Genomic DNA, 16187 nt, shown 5'->3' on the forward strand with positions numbered 1-16187 from the left:
GCTTTAGATCTCACACTTGCCAGGGCCTTTTGGACTGTAGGTCCGTGAGCCCATACGTCTATGGTGGAGAAAGGCAGGGAAGGAAACTTCACGGCCCACAGGCGAGCGGGCCGTCCCCTGGGGTCGCCACGGCTCCCTTTCGTAGGTCGTGAAGAAACCCCGGGGCAGCACAGCGGGGTGGGGGCCAGGTGGGCTGGCGTGACGCGGGCTTTGGCCGGCGGCCGCTTTTGCCTCGGCTCTGGGGATCCAAAGGGCCCAAGGCGCGCTCCCGCGGCAGCCCCCTTCTGGCCGGGGCCGCGCCCCGGAAAAGCGGAGTTTCCGCTGGCCTGGCTGTTGCAGTCGAGAGGGGGAGGGGAGGGCCGGGCCGGCTGACTGCCGCCCGCGCCGCGGATTTGAGGGCAGGTCCGGCCGGGTTCGGGAGCGGGGGGAGCGGGGGCAGCGGGGGCAGCTACGGAGCGAGGGGAACGAGGGGAGCGCGCCCACAAGCTCGCCAGGGGCGCGAGCGCGAGCCCGGGCCCCGCCCCTCGGCGCTGGGTGGGGCCGGCGCCAGCCCAAGCTCCCCGCCCCCCCGAACACGCCCACCCAGTGTCTAGGCGGCGCGAGCCGCAACAGGCAGCGGCGGGCGAGCGCGAGGACCGCGCGCCGAGAGGCCCCGCGCGTGCGTGCAGCCTCTCGCTCGCTCGCTCGCTCGCTCGCGCGCTCGGGCGGGCGGGCTGAGGAGACGAGTGGATCCCTCGCCGCCGCGGTGGGAGAAGGCTGGGCGTCCTCTCGGCGTCGCCCGGATCCCCGTAACCCCCGCGCCCCCCACCTCCGGCCGGGCCATGGCTGAACGCGGAGGGGCGGGCGGTGGTCCCGGAGGCGCCGGGGGCGGCAGCGGCCAGCGGGGCTCTGGGGTCGCCCAGTCCCCGCAACAGCAGCAGCCGCCGCAGCAGCCGCCGCCTCAGCAGCCGACACCCCCCAAGCTGGCCCAGGCCACCTCGTCGTCCTCGTCCACCTCGGCGGCGGCCGCCTCCTCCTCGTCCTCGTCCACCTCCACCTCCATGGCCGTCGCGGTGGCCTCGGGCTCCGCGCCTCCCGGCGGCCCGGGGCCAGGCCGCACCCCCGCCCCAGTGCAGATGAACCTGTACGCCACCTGGGAGGTGGACCGGAGCTCGTCCAGCTGCGTGCCCAGGTGAGCGGCGGGCGGGGGGACCGGGCCCTCGGGGCCGCAGGGCCGGGTCTGTGACAGGCCCCCGGCTTCTCATTCCTCCCCGTCCCAGCGCCCAAGGGAGCGCCCCCTCCCTGGATACCCTCTGGCTGCCGGGCCTGGCCCCTGCCGGGCCTCCCAGGACGCCTCCTGCGGGGACCCCGCCCTCTCCTGGCAGCCCCACCTTCTGCCTTGGCCCGGGACCACCCTTTTCCCCTCCCCGATTGGGGCCTTCTGGACTCGCAGCCCGGGGCCTTCTCTTCGTCGATCTGACCGAATCCGGCCTTCCTGACGGTCAGTTTCCCTGCGAATGTCACAGACTCTTTTCCCTGGCTCGTTGGTGCCCGTGGGCTGTACATTTGTTACATCGATGCGGTATAGATGTCTTTTGATATTATTATTTCCCAATATACTAAGCGTGTGCCAGACTCATTGTCACCTTCTGCCAGGTAAAGCCCATAGAGTAATCCTTGAGGCTTCTAGTCTTCAATACGCACACGTTCATTTGGGCTTCAGATCACACACATTCTGTCCTGGCCTCTGTGCTCTTGTAAAAGTCCTGTTGAGTGTGTCTTTAAGTGTATTTTTCATCCCCTCCTTCCTCCCCAGTAGCTAGTCACAAATTCTCCTAGCCCTGGAGGACTACATATAATTACTGCCTTGTTACTTAAATTCAGTCCATTCCTCTGTCTGTTGGAACCATCTGGGGACTTTCCTTTCATTGGTAAAATATGCGTGAGTTTGTGATGTTCTCTCTTTCTGTATTGGGAAAACAGTCTTTCTTTTTCCAACTCTTTGGGGACAGTGCGCAGTGTTTTACAGTTTACCCCGTGAACAGACACTGTGGAGCTGGTTTCACCTAGTAAGCCCAGGAAAGTGCCTGGAGGTGATCTTTTTGTCACCTCTAAACTGAACCCATTCTGTTGCCTTGGAGTTTTGGACTCTCTCCTTATTCTGTTAGCCCAGGCTTGGGTAGATGGAGGTTTAAGTGGGGGTTAGGAAGTAACGTCTAGTTCCAGGCTTGGCTCTGTTTATCTCCCCCTCCCTTTATTTGGAATCATTTCTTGCTTACAAAATTACACACACACACACACACACACACACACACCCCTCCTAGATAGGGTATTTTACAAAAATGATGAAAAGTACATGTCTATACTTGACTCACCTTAAAAAATTGAGCATTATAAATTATGTTGAAGGCCTCAGGGTGCCCCGTCCTGACCATACTCCCAGCTTCCCCTAGGCAAACACTATCCTAAATTGTGTTTCCCTTGTCTTTTAAAAATATTTTTAATGCATGATTGCACCTCTAAACAGTATGTTTTAGTTTTGAGTGTTTTTGAAGTTTATATAAGTGCCGTCACACTGTGTGTTCTGTGGATTAACTCAGTTGTGTTCGTGGGTTTTGACTGAGCATTCAGCTTGTGAGACTCGTCTGTGGAATATAGTGGCTCTACTTTAAATATTTTCACTAATGGATAGAATTTCATTGTATGAATACATCATAATTCTCCTTTTGGTGAATATTTATGTTGTTTTTTTGTTTGTTAACGGGAATAGTAATGCTTTAAATATTTTTGTCCAGGACTCCTGGTGCCTTGCAAAAGTTTCTTTTGGTTTCTTTATATGTAGGGATGGAATTGCTGTTTGCAGAGTATACATCTGAAACTATTTTAAGATAATGCTAATTGTCTTCCATTCATGCTCTACCCCTCTTACTTTTTGTTTCAGCATTCACTTCACTGACTTACACTTTTTTTTTTCTTTTGTCTTTCCTTTAGGGTAATCAGAAGCCACATTAGCTTAGTTTGCTTTGGCCAGTGCCCAGCACAACACCAAACTCAAGTGGGAGTTTAGTATGTAATGGTCCTTAGCAGGCTTCTCTCTTTCTAGGTAGGTCCATCTATAGTCCAAGTATTTTAATCTACCTCTTTCAAACATAAAAACACTGTACCCCTTCCTGCATTGGTTCAGTGTTAGTAATACATGCTTCCTTCATATCTGTTGCTGTGTTTGACTGGTGACAGTTGGACAACTGCCTTTTCTAGCTTGTTAGATTGACAAGGCGTTGAGCCAACAGGGAAGAAGCTGCTGTGCAACAGAGGGAGATAAATAAAATCACTGATTGACATTGATTTTTTTTTTCCACACCTATTGGTCACTAAAAAGTCCATGTAATAAATTACTAGCCCAGGAAACAGCCTACCATCCTGAGTAAATGGGTAATTATTACACTAACTTGGTGTGAGAGGCTTTAGGTTGCTTGTTGTTTTCGACCTCCTGGGATCATGCGGTTATGTCATGTCTACTAACCAATCCTTGAGATTGTCAGCTGTCCTGTTAACTTTGTTTTTCAGCTATCACCCTTGTGCCTCCCAGCCCCTTGTGGAACACTTGTGCTCTTTGGAGCATGCTGTTTTATCTGCAGGATGGAAAATAACACCCTGTGGGGAGAAAATATCCTGCTATTGGCCCTTCCAATTACTAGAGTCATCTGGTTAATTTGAGATCTCCTTATTTGCTTGTTCATGTTGTTTAGAATATATTGGCAATGTGTACTCTGTATGCAGCATTCAGTATATAGCCTAGGATTAACATTCTTGTCTCTTGTAACTTAAATGAGACACAAGCATGTAACATACGTGCACTTAAGAAATGTAAACATGATTGTGGATTTAAGGCTTTATATATATATATATATTTAACTTTATATGGCTGAAGAGAATACTTACAGTTGGCTTTAAAATAACTAAATTGTTTGATTCATTGACATTTTTACCAGCATTTTTTTTAAATTAAAAGATTAATACATGTCCATGATTAGAAATTCAAGAAGTACAGAAAGATGGACATTTTATTATTTTTTTATTTTTTATTTTTTAAAGATTTTATTTATTTATTTGAGAGAGAGAGAGAGAGTGAGAGAGAGCATGAGAGGGGAGAAGGTCAGAAGGAGAAGCAGACTCTCCATGGAGCTGAGAGCCTGATGCGGGACTCGATCCCAGGACTCTGGGATCATGACCTGAATGGAAGGCAGTTGCTTAACCAACTAAGCCACCCAGGCACCCAAAAGATGGACATTTTAAAGGAAAAAGCCCCCAGCCTTGTCTCTGTTTTTGCTCTCCAGAGGTAATCACTGGGAAATACAGTTGGCTTTTAAGATTCTGTTTCAAGCCGGTATAGGTCTATTACTGTTCATGAAATTCACAGCTTTGGAAGTTGGCATTGTTTTCTCTCCATACTAAGTAGTTCTTCCTCTACTATGGCCCATGGATTGGCTAGTGGTGTGGTGACATTATAAACAGGTGGCATGTTGCTTGATGTTAAGGGAAGAGCTTTAGAGTTTGATTGTTGATCCCTTCTCTTTGGTCCTTGTATGGTGACGTTTTCCCTGATGTTCTTTTCTCTTTTTGAGAAAAGAGAGTTCTTTTCTTTTTTTGAGCTATTTCAGTAGGGGAGGCAGAAAAATTATTAAATTTCACAGGTATACTGAATTTCCTCAGTAGCATAAAACCAATTATTGGGAGATAAAATGTGTTCTGCTGTATCACTTACAAACTGTATCACATTTGTCTTTGAGTACAAAGTACATTTGCATGTCCTTACCTGTGTGAGCACTTAGGAAAGGAGTTCAGGAGTTATCAGTCACATTTCTCCTTAGATCACATTTTTTTTAATTGGATTCCAAAGTTAAGCCTTATTCGATAAAACTATTAGAACCAAAGGAGGTGGCCATGGCTAGGTTGACATGATTAGTCTGCAGCAGAAGTGTTACTTTCATCAGGACACTTAGGGAGAGTTGCCCCTCTAACCACAAAAGCAGTAGGCAAGCCAGGATATATTATCCTTCTATTCTTATTATATGCCAAGACAACCTCTTCCAAACCTTGGTTTTTTAATCCATTGATTGGGAATACTTCTACTTGCCATTCATTCTAAAATGTGGCTGAAATAAATATGAAATAGAACATATAGGTCTGTAGGAGGAAGTACTTCTTAAATGTAGATAGGAAGTAAATGAAATTGATCAAATACGAGAGACGTGGTGAAATTTCTGCTATTTCCCTAGCATTAAAAGTCTTAAAAGCATATTCGTATCTTAGAAGATTTGAGTTTCACATTGTGAGTGTTGTAATAGAATATCCTCTCTATCAGGGTAATATTATCCATTGTCCCTGCGGAAGCTCAGATTCCTTAAGTCAGAAAGAGAATGACTTTCACAGAGTCTGTTTTACATGTATTGATTTACAGATCTTTTGGGTACCTTAGTGGTTATGTGATTTCTTTTTAAACTAGTTTTCCAATTTATTAGCTGAGCCAATGAGCTGCTACTGTCACTGTGCGTGTTTGCCTCAGTGTGCCTGAGGGAGGTACAAGTAAGAATATGGGCTGTGTCTTCTCCCTGCTTCAACCCAGGAAGCTTGTTTTGTTTTGGCCTGGACTTGAGGGTTTAGTGCGTCCTCTGAAATTTGAAATTGGCTTGGCTTGCATCTGTGGCATCACATTCTGGGAGTACTTTAGGCGTCCAAGGTAGCTGTGGCAATGCTTATAAGAATTGGTCTTTTTCCAGTGTGGGTTCAGAGTGGTATTAGGGCTCTTGAGAAAAGAGTTTGAACTTGGTCTTAGAATGTCTTTCAGCGGCCCCTTGGGCTGGATTGAGTGAGATGGTTTGGTTTTAGACTGGCACGTGCAGACAGAATTCACCCTTCTCCAGGCCTAGTTGGAAGAGTAAGCAGCATAGCTTCGGATGGTTTTAGAGAATCAAGATGTTAATGCCTAGACACCAACTCTAGAGTATTTTCCTCTTCCTGCCATTCACAGGGCTATTGTCTGGTTAGAAACCCTGATGCATTCTCTTTTACCTTATAAACCAGAGAAGAGCTACAGTCACAGCTCAGGGAGCTGCTTAGACAGACCTGTATGTGACCTCTACCTTGGGTAGAGAAGTAGAGTAGAAGAGCAGTAGAGAAGGCCAGGAAATGAAGATAAATTGTTACTTAGCTTATATATCTTCCAGAAAACAGTTTGTGAAAGCATTCCATTTGACATCCAGTTAAATCTTGACATCGTAAGCTGTTTTATCTTTAAAGCTGTGCTATCTAATACAGTAACCACGTTGTGTGTGGCTATTTAAGATTCATTAAAATTGAATAAAATTAAAAATTCTCTTTCTTAGTTGTATTAGCCACATTTCGTGTCATACTAGTCTCGTGTGATTAGTGGCTTCCATATTAGACAAGGCAGATCTAGAACATTCAGGACCACAGAAAGTTCTTTTAGATAACACTATTATTTATTTATTTATTTGTTTGTTTGTTGGTCAGAGAGAGAGAACACACAAGCAAGGAGAGTGGCAGGTAGAGGGAGAAGCAGGGTCTGTGGGTAGCCCGATACAGGACTTGATTCCAGGACCCCAGCATTGTGACCTGAGCTGAAGGCCGACGCTTAACCAACTGAGCCACTGAGGCATCCCTAGATAACACTAAAGAGAAAATTGCCTAACCATGATATTTCTCGTATTACTATCTGTGGTTTCTCTTTATTTATTTAATTAAGTTGAATACTTTTGTCCACTTCCAGATTTTTTTTTAAAGATTTTATTTATTTATTTGACGGAGATCGCAAGTAGACAGAGAGGCAGGCAGAGAGAGAGGGAGAAGCATGCTCCCTGATAAGCAGAGAGCCCGATGCGGGGCTCAATCCCAGCACCTTGGGACCATGACCCGATCTGAAGGCAGAGGCTTTAACCCACTGAGCCACCCAGGCGCCCCCAGTTTATTTTTAAATGTCCCTTTTTTCACTATTTCACGGACCTCTTAGTTTTCTTCTGTTAGTTGTTCCCCTTTAAATGTTTTTACCTTTTAATCTGCTCACTTCTTAGGTAGGGAATTTGTTTCCTGGTATTGCAATAAGGCTGTAAAAAAAAGTACATATTGAATGGATGAAGACCTGGGGGAACTAAAGTTTTAATCCACTCATTACTTTCCTTTTTGGTTCTAGAATTGCTTGTTCCTTTTTATTGATAGTAAATGTGGTGAGTGGGGAATGTTCTAGACACTGTTTCCCTTGTGGTAGGTGGGTGACAAAGTAGAATTGAAAATGGCACATTTATTTATTTATTTGTTTAATATTTACATAGATTCTTTTAGATAGTAAAGTGTTTTAAGATACACTCAAGGTAAGAATCTCTGAGTTTAGCTGTAGCTTCACATATTTTTCTGACCCTGAATACTGGCCTTCCTTTTTTCTCTTTGGGGTCAATGGTCCTTGCCAACTCCAAGATAAATCCGTTCAGCATTTACAGTACTTCTAGTTCTGTGAACATGACACTTAGGTAATATCTGTAGTATATTTTTGCAAAAAAAAATTTTTAGAACTGTGATGAGTATCTTAGAAATTATGCTGTAATTTATGTGTTTTTTAGTGACTCAATACAGATAAAGGTAGATATGAAGGGAATGTTTTAAAACTTGATTCCTACTAGAGGAATATACCTGTTCCTCTCTTTGTGGACTGTGTAACTCTCCCAAATGACAGCTTGCCTCTCCGAATCTTCCTGTGAGCAAGATTTCCACCAGGTCACACTGTGGATGTAACTGACTTATGAATTGTCCCTGGGGAAATTTATACTGATTGTTGTGCTTAGACATAAAAAGGTGTTTTTTCCTTATAGTTGTTCTCCAAAACATTTTGTGTCTGCGTATGTGTGTGTGTGTCTCTCTCTCGAGTTTTCCTTTTGTTCCTTTTTTCATAGGTGAGGTAGAGAAGCTTTGTACCAATTAAAAATAGTATAGAAAACACAAACGGTTTAGGATATTAGTTGTCATTTATTTGTTCCTCCTCACTGACCTTTTCCTGTCTCCTGTTTAAAATCACCAAATGGCTTCAAGGTTTACCGAGCAGCTTTATCCTTCCGTTTCTTTCTATTACAGTACCTCTCAAACCACATTGCATTCTACTGTTTGTAATTCTGCCCATCTTTTTCCACCCTAGTTTCCTCCTGGAGTGTAACCACTAGTAGCAGGTCAGGGTGATGTTTCAAAAGAAAATCAGATTATGTCACTCCCTTCTTCATAATCTTGCCAGTTCATTCATTTAGCAAATGTTTGTAGACCAGCTGGTCTCCTTGAACTCCTAAGTATATATTCTAATGGGTGAAGATTAAGTGACACTGTCAAATAACTTTTCATCATACATAGAATAAAATAAAACCCCTTTCATGCCTTAGGAAAGACTTCAAGATGTGACCCCTTCCTTTGTCTTTGACCTTATCTTCTGTCATTCTCCACGGTGCTTGCTTGGTTCTGGGAAGCAGAGCCTAGACGTGGTCACCTCTGCCTTTGGGCTTTGGCACTTGCACCTGGAATGGTGCTTTGTCCCCACTTCATCATGTGGCTGGCTTGTGAGTATCATTCAGGTCTCAGTTAATCTACCACCTTGGAAAGCTACCCTTCCCTGCCTGTTACATTCTAGGAGTTTATAAATCTTCGCAATTTGTTACTGTCATCTGAAATAATCCTGTTCATTTACTAGTTACCTTACAGGTACTCAATGAATATGTTTATTAAAGGAATAGTGCCTTTTTTATTTATAATGCTTGTTGAGTGAGTATTTGTTATACACAGTTCTTACATTTAGCAAATACTTATTGACTATTTCTGTGTGCCAAGCACTGCTGTAGGTGCTGGGGGAACGGTGGCAAACAAGTTGACAAAATTCATTCTCTCCTAGAGTGTATGTTCAGGTAGAGGGAGGCAGATAATAAACAAATAGTTATAATTAGGTAATATAAGTATAAATAAATAGGTATTTATTTTATATGTTTACAGTATAAATAAAGGGGTGATGAGTGAATGCCATGATGAAAAATAAAGCGTAATGAGGGAATTGAGAAAGTTGGTGGAAGGGCTCTTCTGGACGGGGGGTGGGGGAGGCAGAGAAGGTCTCTGGGGGAGTGACATTTGAGCTGATACCTGAATGAAGTGAACCAGATTAATTGAGCATTTACTGTGTGTCACAGTAACCTTCAGAGGCAAGTACTGAGACCCCTTTCTTAGAAAGGGAAATCAAGGCCGAGTGAGATGAATGCACTTTTTTAAGGTTATGTAGCCTTAAAAACTGTGTGTTTAGAGGTAGGTAGAGTTGGGATTTGTCTCATGACTCATGATTATCTGACACCAGAACGATTTCTCTCTTTAAACTTGATGGTCCTCAAGCCCTGGCTGGTTCTCGTAGTTGACAAATAATATTTAATGTTTATGCTTTGTCACACTGGAATTATAGAATGCTGCTCTATTACCAAATTATAGATACCAAGAAACTTAACATCAGAATGGCTATAACTGCCCGTTCTGGAGCCCATTAGCCAGGATTTAAATCCCGTTTACCATTTAGTGATTTGGGCAAATTATTTAACTTCTCTAATGTTTTAATTTTCTCATCTGCAAAACAGGCCTAACTGTCCCTACTTCTCATTAATTATGAGGATTAAATGAGACTAATACAAGTAAATGCTTACATGGTAAACAGAAAACACTTCAAAATAATAGTTGTTACTACTGTTCTTTTGCTGTGTTTACTGCCAGTCCAGCTTCTCTGTCTCTTGCTGACACCCCTCTAAACACTGCTTTCTTTCTGGAGTCAGGGCAACTTGGTTGATATATAATTTGCTCAGTGGGACCTTCCTAAGGTCTTGGGTTCACTTTAGACACAGATCCTGCCAAACGCCAAGCTTAAAGTCAGAGTAAAGTATTTTGGTTTTCTGAAGCAGTGGCTGGATCGGGATCCTGTTTCTACATCCTGCCAGCTTATATGAACAGAAGACATGGGTCAGGCTCCGCCTGCAAACCACAACTTTGTTTTGAGCCAATTTGACTTGACAGCTTCCCTATTCTACCTGCTGACTTCTTTAGCTCTGGTTTGGCAGCCAGAAGAGCAACTAAACTGGTTTACAGCTAGCCATTTATTACTAATAAAAGCTAAGTGACTCCTAAGAAAATGAGGGTTTAAATGGAATTGATATTTTTCTCTTATCTCCTTAAACTTTCCTTTTTACGTCTGGAACCATGAAAAAATCCTATTTTATTTTTATAAGATAAACCTGATAATACATTTAAGGCCTATCATGAAACATTTGAGTGTGTGTGTGTGTGTGTGTGTATGTATGTTAATTTTCTCCTTTAATTAACACCAAGACTTCACTGTCCCATTTTATTTTATTATTATTTTTAGAGAGGGAGAGAAAGTGGGGAATAGGGGCAGAGGGAGAGGGAGAGAGAGAATCCCAAGCAGACTCTCAGCTGAGCACAGAGCCCACTGTGGGGCTCAATTTCACAACTCTCAGATCATGACGTGAGCCGAAATCAAGAGTTGGATGCTTAACTGACTGAGCCACACAGATGCCCCTGCCCCATTTTAGTTGGAAATCTACAGATACATTTAAATGTTTCTGGTTCTTCTTTAAGAATATGTAAAACACAGATTAACTTCTCAAGTGTGGATTATCATGATGAATGGTATCTTCATGGTGAACATCAGGGCTTAAAATGAAGAGTATAGACTGGTATGTGTTACATACTTTAAATTCATGTGTTTGCTCTTTTTTTGTCTTTATTTCTCCCTATTGCTATCAATATGCCTTCTTTCTGCTTTATTGCTTTAAATAGACCATGGGCTAAAAAAACCCAGGTAATCAAATATGGTAAGAATGAATGGACTCTGGAAATGACGGCTGAGAGTAATGGATAGTATCATTAGAATACATAAAATTCACAGCTGTGGTGTTCTGGAACTAGGAAGGAACATTTTACATACTTCTTGGTTTGCTTGGGATTGTTGGTGAGTTTGGGTAGGGGTTTAATCTTCCAAAATCTTAGGGAGTCAAAAACCCTATTGAAGATGGAGTTAGAGATACAAGTCAAATTTTGCATTTGGTTTGGAGAATTGTGGATCAGTAAATAAAGCCTATATTTACTGTTTGGTTAGATTTGTTTTGATTACCGGTAAGCAAATCACTATTTTCCCTGTTTTTAAAAAGTGACTACAGGGGCACTTGGGTGTCTCAGTGGTTAAGCCTCTGCCTTCGGCTCAGGTCATGATCTCAGGGTCCTCAGATTGAGCCCCACCTTGGGGGCTCTGTGCTGCAGGGAGCCTGCTTACCCCTCTCTTTCTGCCTGCCTCTCTGCCTGCTTGTGATCTCTCTCCTCGGTCAAATAAATAAATAAGAATCTTTAAAAAAAATTTTTTTTAAGTGAGTACACCTTATTTATTTATTTATTTATTTTGCCTTTCTGATTTGTTATGGAGAGAAACAATGTAAAATGTTTGAGCATCTATATTCATAGAAATCATTACCATAACATCTCTGGGTAATGTCAGTGAAGCTGTGAATTTGATGGTATAATATTTGTTGACCCATGATAGACCTGATTTACATTAGTCATCATTTACATTGTCTTCACAAGTAGGCTTTTGTTTGGCACTTTTAGCTCATATCCAATGGAATGTGGCAGTGTAATCTATCTTAAGTCTATTGTTTAATAAAACTGTCTCCTCAAAACTAAAATACATGGAAAGTAGTCTACAACATTTGCCATCTCTGCCATGCACCATTTTTTGCTGTGGATAAAAATGAATAAGCAACTCTGGAAACCAAGATCCTCTGGGAACATAAAAACTCTTGTAGCTATTAATGGATTTAATTGTATTTACTCTCTGCCACCAAAATGTGCAATAAATTGTTTATACCCTTGCCTTTAATGGGGAGAATTTTTCATTAAGTGTATGTAATGTCATTATCACTTTGTTTTTATTACTTGTAGATAATCCCCTTTATCTTTCCTTAAAAAAAACATAAAAGAGGATAGCTATAATATAAATATTACTCCTTAATCTTTTCAGTCAGCTTTTCTCTCCATGGAGAAAAAGGAAAATATCCTTTCATTGGGAAATGAATTTGGGCTAGAAACGGGATATGGTTTCTTAAACTAAGACTTGGCATAAAATTAGTTTGGCATGCTTTGGGCTTAGACCAAGTGGTAAGTTTACTTATGTTTGGGAAGGGCCCGGTTCTCAGGCAGCCTTACTGATGAATGAATGCCATGTCTCAGTTGGTGAAGTTTCATCTTATTTGGGTCCATTTAAGAGAACATTTTTTAAGAAAAATGACTGTTTGGAATGATGGCTCTATTTAGGTTTTGTTTTGTTTTGCTTTGTTTTGTTTGATGCTTGTTCAGGTATTTCCTCCTATTCTTATAATATATCTGCAGGAAAAAAGTCAGCAAATGGCTATAATCTCTTTAAAACCATGTGCCAAAAATGTTTTGACCTTAGAATTTGTTTTCTTAATTGGCTTTACTTGATCATGTGGATTTGGATAAGTCTCTTTTAACTCTTCTCTACCTAGGAGTCACTTAGTCAGCAAGTAACTGTTGAGTACACATCGCAAGCTGGTCACATTTTAGACACCGAGGAGAGAACAGCCAATAACAGAGACAATATCCCAGCTCTTGTGGAGGCTACCTTCTAGGGGTGGGTGGGCAGCAGAGGATAAGCAAATGAATGAGCCAGTGATAGAGTATGTCAGATGGGAAAAAGAAAGTAGGAAGAGGGGATAAGTGGAGCAGAGAGAGTTACAGTTTTAAATAAGGTAGTCAACAAGACCTTGGAGAAGCGGAGCAGTCCTTGTGGGGCACACGTTTAGCCAAGCCAGCAGAGGGAACAGCAAGTACTGGTAGGTTCCAGGAACATCTAGGAGGCCAGTAGGCTGGAGCCAATGAATGAGGAGTGAGTGAAGTCACAGAAGCAAATGGGACCCAGATCTCATGGTCATTGTAAGACTTAACTTTGACATTGAGTGAGACGGGAAGCCATTGGGGGTTCTGAGTATGAGTCAGTCATGATAACGACTTTCATATTAACATACTTACTGGCCGCTGTGTGTAGAATAGCTTATAAAGAAGGATAGGTTGGAAGCAAGGAGTTCAGGTACAAGTGTTGTGATAATGTCTTGGGAGCTAATGCTGACTTAGAACAGGGTCATAGAGGAGGAAGAGAAGAGAATTCTTCAGATTCTAGGTCTATTTTCAAGCCTAAAGGATTTGCTTATAGGTTGTATTTAGGGTATGACAAGAGCCAAAGGATTCAAAGATGACTTGAAAATTTTATTTAACTTCGTTATGTCGGTTTTCTGATTTTTACAAAGAAATTTATTACTGTTGCCATTACTTTATCTTAAGTGACATTATATAAGAATAAGATCTGTAGGGGTGCCTGGGTGGCTCAGTTGGGTTAAGCCTCTGCCTTCAGCTCAGGTCGTGATCTCAGGCTCCTGAGATCAAGCCCCACATCAGACTCCCTGCTCAGCAGGAAACCTGCTTCTCCCTCTCCCACTCCTCCTGCTTGTGTTCCCTTTCTTGCCGTGTCTCTCTCTGTCAAATAAATAAATAAAATATTTTTTTAAAAAAAGAATGAAATCTGTATAACAAAACTTGTCAAAGTTCTTGAAGGGAGTTTGCTTCCACTTTTGCTATTTGTAATTAATTGGGAATAAGTTTCCTTGGGAGTTTACTGGGTGATGGAATGAGTAATCTACAGGTTGGCAACTGATTGTGTTACTGATTTAGGTTAATTTCTATTTGTGCTGTGGGCCATGAGGAAGCTATGTGAGCAGCTGAGTCTCAACATCCCTGATTATTCTGCTCTCATATTTGCTGGGTCTGGTATATTCTCTGTGACCCCTATTTATTTGATATGTTTTGGTAAGGGAGATCTGTGGCAAAAGCCATTAATACCTATAGCACATGTTCTCTGTCACATAAAACCGAAAAGTCAAAAACATGTTTTGTTTTGTTTTTTAAATGAATAGTTTGCTGCAGCAGACAGCCTGCCTGTGCTTCCTAGGAGCTGCTCTGTAAGGAGGAATCCTGCTGCAGAATGATCTAATTTGTATAATCTTGAAGGTGGAGCTATTTTTGAAAGAGAGCAGGAAAATAATGGAGCCCTTCGCTGTGAATGCCAAACTGGATCTTAGTGATTTAAAAGGAAAAGTGCTTAGTTAGATTTTGTAGTTTGGACTCCTCTTTTCCTCTTGCTCTGTTCAGCGTGTCTAGGTCAAGTTTATGATATATTTAGGTAATTGCTCCTGAAATGGCATCTGGGTTTTTCTTTTTCATTATCTTTTTATGTTTTAAGTAAATATGTTACTTAACTTGTGATTTGGATAATGTGAGTTGCATAAAAGAATAGTTATTGAGTTCAGGAATTAAAATTTATGGCCCCTTTTCTATCCTAAGATGAAATTCCCAGATAATAAAACTTTACCAGCATGTCTACGATATCTTAACTACAGTATGAAGGAAAAACAGCAGGAAGGCTGTTTGTAATACAAGATGTATTACTATATGTGAATTCTCAGAAGACATTTGTAAATGGCAAGGCCCGTCAGAAGTGTAGCTGTCAGGTACTTGCAGGTACATGTAGGTTTCCCTCTGTGAGTATGACACTTATAAATAGAGACTGATACAGGTGTACTGTGTGGGTGAGTCAGGTGATATGTGGCAGTGCCATTGGTGATATGATTTTCTAGAATTCTGAATAAATCATGAAGTTATGCACAAAACATAGTTACATTCCTGGAAAATTCCATATATATTATATGATGAGAAAGGTACTTAAATTTCTCTCTATTTAGATGTAGGCTTAGATAATTATAAACTGCTTTTTATTTACTTACATATATGTCTGGTGACACCAAAGGCAAGTTAATTATGAAGCTAATGAAACTTAAGCTTAAGGCCTTTCATGTGTACAGGCTCCCTCATAGCCCTATACCTAATTAAAAAGAAAAACAAGTGACTTTTTAAAGATATTATTTATTTATTTGATAGACAGAGATTACAAGTAGTAAGAGAGAGGAGGAAGCAGATTCCCTGCTGAGCAGAGAGCCAGGATGCTGGGCTCCATCCCAGGATCCTGAGACCATGACCTGAGCCAAAGGCAGAGGCTTTAACCCATGGAGCCACCCAGGTGCCCCAACAAACGACTTTTTGTTGGGGTATAATATATACTTAGAAAAGTACACATAATAAGTACAGTTGATGAATTTCTACCCCCCATAACTAGCACACACCGTAGGAAACCGAACATTGTCAACAACCCAAAACATTGCCTTGCCCCTTCTAATCACTAAACCACCCCACCCCACCAAAAATGAAAGAATCCTAACCTCATAGCAGTGTTAGTTGAGTTTTGCCTGCCCTTTTACTTCATACGTGCATACTCTTGTATCTGACTTTGCTCAGTAGGATGTTGAGTGATACATCCACATCGTTACAGGTAGTTGCAGTTCATATATTCTTACCATGCAGTGTTCCCTGTGTAAATTCATCACAGTTTATTTCACTACTCTGTGGTGATGGTCATGGGAGATTTCCAGTTTGGGGTGATTATGGATAGTGCTGCTATGAACATGCTTGTACGTGGTTGGTGGATATCAGCACTCTGATATATTTCATTTCCTCTCTTTTGAGCATAAGCAGGAATGGAATTGCCAGATCATGGGGTATGTATATTCTCAGCAGTACGAGCGTTCCAGTTGTACCACATCTCCACCAACAGGTGGTATTCTTTGGTCTTTCTGGTTGGAGTTAAAATGGGTACCCATGGGGATGAAAATATATGTTTATAAAAAATTAAAAATTAAAAATTAAAAAAAAACAAAAAAACACAAAAAAAAGGTTTCTCCAGTGGTTTTAATTTGCATTTCCCTCATAATATGGAGTATCTTTTCATAAGCTTATTAATATTTCATATTCTCTTTTATGAATCGTCTGTTCAGGTCCTTTGCCCATTTTTCTACTGGGTTGTCTCTCTGTTTCTTACTGACTTATAGGAGTTCTTTTTCTTTCTTTCTTTTTTTTTTTTTTTTTTTAAAGATTATTTCACAGAGAGAGAGATCACAAGTAGGCAGAGAGGCAGGCAGAGAGAGAGGAGGGAAAAG

General features: G+C 41.9%; 1 protein-coding gene across 2 annotated transcripts in view; it reads left to right on the forward strand.

The window, feature by feature from the left end:
• The first annotated feature begins 608 nt into the window (after positions 1-608).
• Positions 609-16187, forward strand: part of PACS1 (phosphofurin acidic cluster sorting protein 1) — a 140213-nt gene continuing 124634 nt past the window's right edge. For both annotated transcript variants that reach the window (XM_059147941.1, XM_059147950.1), the window contains exon 1: positions 609-1171. In XM_059147941.1, coding sequence (XP_059003924.1) covers positions 822-1171 — 350 coding nt within the window. In that variant the 5' untranslated portion in view covers positions 609-821. The remainder of the gene's footprint in view (positions 1172-16187) is intronic.

The sequence above is a fragment of the Mustela lutreola genome, chromosome 1 (assembly GCF_030435805.1).
Source record: "Mustela lutreola isolate mMusLut2 chromosome 1, mMusLut2.pri, whole genome shotgun sequence".
Lineage (NCBI taxonomy): Eukaryota > Metazoa > Chordata > Mammalia > Carnivora > Mustelidae > Mustela > Mustela lutreola.